General features: G+C 44.7%; 1 protein-coding gene across 1 annotated transcript in view; it reads left to right on the top strand.

Annotated features, from left to right (window-relative positions):
* LOC104861014 overlaps positions 1–3,345 on the top strand; it is a 4,571-nt gene extending 1,226 nt beyond the window's left edge. Inside the window, 4 exon segments of the mRNA XM_010622327.2 lie at positions 863–1,056; positions 1,684–1,734; positions 2,011–2,481; positions 2,483–3,345. Of these exon segments, the coding sequence (XP_010620629.1) occupies positions 863–1,056; positions 1,684–1,734; positions 2,011–2,481; positions 2,483–2,713 (947 nt within the window). The 3' untranslated portion in view covers positions 2,714–3,345.
* The last annotated feature ends 4,287 nt before the right edge of the window (positions 3,346–7,632 follow it).

Here is a 7,632-nt window from a genome sequence, read left to right as displayed (position 1 = left end):
GAGCCGGAAGTGGCTGGCGCGGGGCCGCGGGGCCTCGGGGCTCGGCGACCAGCACCCTGGGGTACCCTTCCCCAAAGCCGCCGGTCTCCTCGCTCTCGGTTGGAGCAAGGAGACTGCACCTCCCCGCCATCAACCCGGAGCCACACCTGCAGCCTGGGCCGGGCGAAAGCCTGGACCCATTGGATCCCCTCGGATTCTTTCCCAGCGCTCATCTATCCAGCGCCCAATCTGCAAGGGTCATCTGTGTTGTGCCAGGCACCTAGTCCGGCACTGGGTCTGCACTGGTGCGTGCACAGAAGGGTCCATGCCCTCTTGAAGTTTTTCTTCTATCAGCGTCAATTAACCTAGCAAGCGTCCAGTTACCGCTAGGAGACGTGCTGTCTAGGGACCAAAGTCACGGAAGATACGGCTGGGCCAGGGTTAGTACCTTCCACTAATTGACTTTGCTCCTTAGGGCTCCTCCTTGACTAAGAAGGACGCTCTCAGCCAGGCAGAGTGGTGCCTGAATTCCCTGTCAATCCCAGCACCGTCGGAGGCTGGGGCTGGAGAATGCAAGTTGGAGCTCAGCCCCGGCAACTAGAGACCCTGTCTTCAGATAAAATAAAGCGTAGTTCAGTGGTAGAGCACTCTAGGACCTGATCTCCAATACTTCAGGGCGGGGAGGAGACCACACCTCTTCCATTTCCTTTCTGTTCCTAGGAGCAGAATTCTGAAGCTTCCACCTCTTTAGCAGATTCCTACCTCAACCACCCACATTCAAGAATTGCCTTGGAGCACAATGCAGAGAGAAGGCACTTCTGTGTGGCTCCAGGCAAAGCCAGGGTCCAGGAGGAGCTAAAATAGCAGGCTTCTTTCTCCTCAGGGCCTACCTGCCATTTAAGACTTTTCCAAGAAGCTGCTTTCATGGAGATGCAGTTCGGGGAACCTTTGGACCAGGTGGAAGTCTTATCCTTGAGACACCTAAGCAAGGTGTTTATTTCACCACTCTGCTCTCGAGATGTTGCCTTACTTCAACATAAAGATGAACAGTTATCTCTGTGCCTCACTAATTTGAGGGTAACTAATTTGAAAGCACTAAGATATTGTGAGAGAGAGAGGAGAGAGAGAGAGGAGAGAGAGAGGGGGGGGAGATTACTGTTATAAATACAAGGTAACACCTTGTTACAAGGGAGCTTTTCTGAAATGTTGGCTAGAGCCACACTTGATCACCCCACTGGCTGTTCCTATAAAATGCAGGTTAAAGAGGAGCCGCTCTTTTCCAAGTCTGAGACAGACATGTGAAGTCTTTGCCTTCTCTAATCTCACATCATTTTGCAAGTGCTCAGAATTCCTGGTACTTTGTAGTTTGATGTTATATCACTCATCTAATTTAAGTTGCTATTTTAGAAAGGATTACTTGCATATATAGAGACAGATATATTTCTTTGCCTAATGCCATGTGAGAAAGCTGTGGGGGTGTTTGCAGAGGATGACTTTAAAAAAAAACAGAGCTCATATTTCTTTTTCTTTTTTATTAAGTTTCTATTTTCCACTGTGTTCCTTGGGATTTCAAGTGTCAGTGAAACAGTTGGAATCCCAATAAATCTAATTTTTATTCTAAAAGGTATATTATTTGGGATGTTCCATTTACCTGGAAGACATATTTCTTCTTGTTGATCCCTCTTTTTTCTTTTCACCTTTCAGGAAGAAATTGCTGAAAAAGATCACAAGCAAAGACTATTATCTATATATTTGGTAAGATCTAGTAAAAATAAAAATTTCCCTAGTCCCTGAATTCCAACTGCTTATTAGGGAGAAATAATAGTCCTTTGAAGCAGCTGTGTTGGAAATCAGAGACATGCCCTTTGGTGCTAGTTTTGCAACCAACAGAAGGGTAATAATCTTAGGCAAGTAGCCTCATCCCTATATTTCCCCATCTAAAAAATTAAGTAGGGCCGAGAAGCCAGGCTCCGCCCACACCCTCCGCTGGCGCGGATGCTGGGGCAGGCTGCTTCCGGTCAGGTCAGGTAGGTGCACTGCCCACCAGGCAGTACCCTGTGCTGTCTGCTCTGCACTCTCAGCCCGCCTGCCCCTCAAGGGCTGCGCGTGTCTACAGCAGCTGCTTCTGTTGTGCAGTGTTGTTCAGGATGGCTTAAGGCCACTAGCTCGCTTGAGCCCCACAGGAGCGCTAGAGGTGAAGAAAATATTTGGAAGCTCTGTGAATACATCAAAAACCATGACCAGTATCCCTCAGAAGAATGTCACCCTGTCTTTAAATCCAATGAGAAAAGGACGATACCTGCCTGGAAGCAGCCGGCAAGACCTGGAAATGGACTCGTGATCTGGGATTACCGTGTTGTTTTGCTTCACCTTTCGAGTGGAGGACAGAGCGTCGTTTCTGATCTAGATACCGTGCTGCCATTTCCCTGCCCCTTTGACGCATATGTAGAAGATGCCTTTAAGTCTGATGAAGACACTCACCCACAGTTCAGGAGGAAAGTGAAGAGTGATCTGTTCCGATTGCTACTTGAAGACCTTTGCTTCTGACCAGTCTCACATGAAAGACTCTGGGGGGAACTGGCGGGAGCCTCCCCCACCTTATCCCTGCGTGGAAACCACCGGAGACTGCAAAACGTACCTGGGTGATTGCATCGGTATGGATCCTGAGGTTGGGTGGGGAGCTGTGTACACACTACCTGAATTCGCACATCGGTTGAGCAGTACAAGCTACTGAGCTGGACATCAGGATGGAGAACTGTGGAGAACTCGGGGACAGGAACAGGCCATCCTGTCATGTAGGACTACAAATGTGGTACCGTTGGCTTGGAGTTACAGTTTTCTCCTTCAATTCAGTGGAGTATATGAACACAAATACAGATGAACTAGAGAAAAACCTTTTTGGGGCTGGAGTAGAATGCATATTTAGCGTATGTGAGGCCCGGGATTCCATCCCAGCACCTTCCCTTGATGTGTCAGGTGGACACTTGTCCTGGTGTCTGATGGCTGCCTTAGGGCTCCTGTGTTAAAGTGTGTGACGGCTGGGGCCGGACCTCTCTGTGTGCAGATGAGATGACTCTCCTGCATGTTTCTGTCTTTCTAGCCACACTGTAAGCCCCCTGTGTGCAAGGCTGTGTTTCACGGATATGTGAACCTTTGGTGTATCCGTAAAAGATGCTCATAAAATATTCCTGGAGACAGCACTACTGCTTGGAAAGGGATTGTATTGTAAGTTTCAGCAAAAAGTATTAGTCTTTTTGTACTACCGTGTTGTTAACAATTGCATTTCCTTCAGGCTGAGTGATATTTGGCCTATTTATAAGTGATTTTTAAAAGATAAGATTTGAAGTTTATTGTGTTGAAGGTTTTGGGGTTTTGTTTGTTTGTTTGTTTTGTTTTTGGTACCGCGGATCAAACCCAGGATCTAGAACTTGCAAGGAAGGCATGCAGTGAGCTAAATCCCCAGGCCTGTGTTATTCTTCATGATCGAAAATACTTAAGAGTGTCCCAGTCATGTATGAGAAGCATCTATGTGCTTTTAAAAAATGTGCTTTAAGACAAATTTGTCATGTCTGCCTTCTTGGAAAATTGGCTTTAATCATACAATTCCAAATGAAAGATATCTGCCCTTAAAAATAAAATAAAAATAAAAAATTAACTAGGTTGCACAGTCCAATAGCCCTCTGAGTGTGGAAAATTGCATGAGTTCAAACAAAAGGGCCTCTTCCTCCAGTCTAAGTCCCCTCCTGCCCTCAGCATGAAGCCCAGACTCACTACCGTGGCCTGCTAGGTTCGTCTTCATGATTATTATGGTTTGTCTCTAGATGTCCTCCCAAAGCCGCTGTGGTTACAGGTGGGCTTTTCACATCTCAGAAGGACTTGTGAAGCCTTTGCCTTCTCTGTTCTCATATTATTTCACAAGTGTTCACAATTCATGATTCTTTGCAGTTTGATATTATATCACTCATCTAAGTTTTCAGAAATTTCAGAAATGATGGCTTCTTAGAGGTGGCTAGATCTAGAGAGTGTGAGGCTGAGATAAAGTGTGTGGTGCTAGAATCAAGTGTGATTACTAAATGAGTCGATGGGGTTGACGTAGTTCTAAGTGTGGATAAAGGCAAGGCCCACCCTGGGTGTAAGTGCTACCTGCCCTATGGACACACTACGGGACCCAGAAGAGGACTGCTGCTCTTTGCTGCTGCTTCTGCTGCGGCTTCACTGCTTTGCTGCCTTCTGCCTACCAAGAACGGTTTCTCCTCTGAGATGCCCCTCTGCCACGCCACCCTGCCTTGGAGCCAGCCACTATGGACTGAAACTTCTACAAGCTGTGAGCCAAACAGATCTTTCCTCCTTTAACTTTGAGTGTCAGGTATTCTGTCTCAGCAATGAGAAAAGTAATTAAGTCAGTGACCTAGCATCTAACTCTTTGGTCTCTTCCCCTGTGAACACACTTGCCATGCTTCTGCTGAAAGGAACCTCTCTTAGTTCCTCAAACGTGCTGTGTTCTCTTTCGTGTTTGACCTTTGCACAAGCCAAAGCTGCTTGCTTGGAACGTTTTGTTCTCCCTTTCCCTTCCCTTCCACGCTTTCTCCCGGTTTACTTGCCTAACTTCTGTTCACCCTTCTGGTATCCCCTTAGCTATTACTTTCTCCATGATCCCTCCTCATGTGGGTTGGATTAGGATTCCCTGGCTGTGATCCCATGGCTCCTTGGGCTTCATCTATCACACTGCTGATAGTGCTGTGTTATAATGTTTAACGTAATGCCTGCATCCCACCATTTGACCATGATATCTGAGAGAGCAGGGATACGTTTGGTTTATCCCTGTTGAATCTTCAGAGCCTGGCATGGCGCGAGAAATATAATATTTCTCTCAACAAATGGGTCAAATGAACAACTAACTGAGGGTGAAATCTTTACAAGTAGCCATTAAAAATTGTAGCCACCTATCTACTGCCTTCAGATTATTTTCCCTTCCAGACTCTAGGAATCACCAATGAAAGGATCGCAGCTATTGTGTGAGAATTATTTTGCCACTAGCCGAACTGTGGCTTGTGCACTGTGGTTCCATGCAAGGCAGTGGTGATCATTTTTAGAAAAGTGTCAAGCTCTCCATTTAAGAACCATTGGCAGGGCCAGGGATTTAGCTCAGAGGTTCGGTGGCCTGCCTTGCAAGCGCAAGGACCCAAGTTCAACCCCGGTACCCAAAAAATTAAAAAATAAAATAAATAAAAACCATTGGCAGATCCTGCTTCATGGAAACCACTAGTGGAATATCTGGAATGGGCATAAGAATTAATTCTGGAGAGAGAAAACAGAAAACGAAAATGTCTAACATTTGCCACATACATTTCCTCATTTAATTTTCTATAAAAAAATACGATCTTTTGTCAGAGTGTATAATTGAGGAAACTAAAGCAAGTAAGAAACTTAACCCAAGCTACTGACACCAAACCCATGCTATTTACCACCATTATCTCATTTTCCTTCTGCCAAACTGAATTTGTTTATTAACAGGCTACCTTATTCCAAAGATATACTTAACATATGTTGCGGGGATACATAGACTAAAAATAAAAATCAGCAAAAAAATATTTCAAGTACAGTAAGTCCCCAATTCATGACCATTTGAGTTGTGAACTTCCACAGATATGAATGGACCTTCTGTTACAAACGTGTGTAGATCTGAACAAATCATGGAAGTCGCTCACGCGTGTACCAGATACCGTCACTGCTGTGCTGCTGAGTGCTCACTGCACAGTGTGACAGTGCACAGCAGTACAGGGCTCACTCAGAGCCCAGGATGACAGGAAGCAAGAGGAAAAGCAGCAGTGAGGTGGAAGGGACTGCTAGAAAGTGCAAAGCAACACACATTGTATATTTGTGTTGGACTTACAAATAAATCAGCTTAAGAATGTTCTGAAACAGACCTCATTCAGAATGGAGGCTTACTTAATAAGGACATGGCTATAAATAGGAAATTGAGGGAATAATGTGCATAAGACATAGACCAAAAACACCCAAGACAATAAAAAATACTCTATGTGCTATAAGATTGCTATCCTAGCCCCACGTATTTGGTTGTAAGCATTTATATGGTTGTCAAGAAAAGAGAAACTTGATGATCAAGTTTCACAATTCAGATTAGCTATTAGATAATATCTGCCCATTTGCTCCAAATAGTTTCATTAAATTATATAGATATAAGAATCCAGGCCCAGAAAGGGGAAGAGTTGCTTAAGGCTGGCTGGTCCCACACACCAAGCCTTTCGCAAGGATATTCGATTGCTTTAACTTTTCCTTTGAATCATTAAAACATATGTCCTTGACCTGACATTTATCAAATGTTTATCTGCAGCCAGCTTCTATGCTAAGTAGTGTACATGACTGGGTTTATTTTATGCTCAAAAAATTCTGAGCAGTAGCTCTGTTGTTGTCATTTAAGATGAAAACTTAAGTACTATTTCGCAGTTGACACATTACAGGTTCCATCCTGGGCCCGTGGGAATGCATGCCTTCCATTCTGTCAGTGTGTACAATTTCCACAACTTTGGGAGTCCTATGCCCCCTTGAAGGTCAGATCTTTTACATGTGGTTGTCAGGGCTGGGATTTGGGGATAGACAGGTCTGACTCCACACCCCCATTTTGCCACTTACTGATCATAGGACCATGAGAGATCTCCTTAATTTACTGAGATGACAATAATTGTACCTATCCCTGAGGTTCTTGTGAAGGATAAATGAAATAGCAAATATAAAATGCTAAGCAGAATCTGGAACCTAAGCAGAATAAGTGCTCTCAAATGGGAGTTATCATCATTATCATTATTACTATTAAAAATAGTTTGAATTTTGGTGTGATTCCTAGGACAATGCAGGACTTGGCCTAAGCTTTGAGCTCCAGTCTTGTGTGGGCTGAGTAGCTTTATTGCCCCATGTATGTGACTTAACCTTCTCTGTGTATCACTTACCTCCTCTGTCACGTGAGACCCCACTCCCAATGTCACCCCCATATTGCTGAAAAGATCAAACACAGTCTTAGAGGGAAGAGTGCTTTAAGAAAGACAAAACAGAAAAGCAAAGGAAAGTTTATGTTGATTCGGGTTCTGGACACTTCTACCCAAAATCAGAGACAAAATGCAAAGAGATTGGCAACGGCAGCTCTTCCTGGTGTGGGGAGGGCTGGGATAGGGTTTGGACCTAGCGGGCCATGGATACTCTCCTGGGCTCCGTCCACAGACTCTCCTGTGATTGTGGACAGTACCTTCTTGTCCTAACATAAACGGAATGTAGGGAGAGAAGTTGGAATAAGGTGTGCTTAATGCATGCTGGTTCTCTGCTGGAAATGTCCATCCAGGCCCTCTCCCAAGGGAGGACGTTCCTACTTGGGAACTTCCAGTTGCCTTTCACATATCCGTGGGGAAAACGTCCCTGGTTCCTTGGGTGTTTTTATTTGGTTCTCTGTGCTCCTGCTTTCCTAGGACCACATCTCCATGAGATAACCTCTAACAATCCTTTGCAAGTACAGTTCATTCCTGTTATTCAGAAGTTATGGGGTCAGGGATTTAGCTCAGTGGTTTTGCTGCCTGCCTTGGAAGCGCAAGGACCCGAGTTCTATCCCTGGTACAAAAAAAAAAAAAAAAAAAAAAAAAAATT

This window comes from Fukomys damarensis, unplaced genomic scaffold, assembly GCF_012274545.1.
Source record: "Fukomys damarensis isolate Sample0158 unplaced genomic scaffold, DMR_v1.0_HiC HiC_scaffold_9, whole genome shotgun sequence".
Lineage (NCBI taxonomy): Eukaryota > Metazoa > Chordata > Mammalia > Rodentia > Bathyergidae > Fukomys > Fukomys damarensis.
This window is presented reverse-complemented; position numbering and strand designations above follow the sequence as displayed.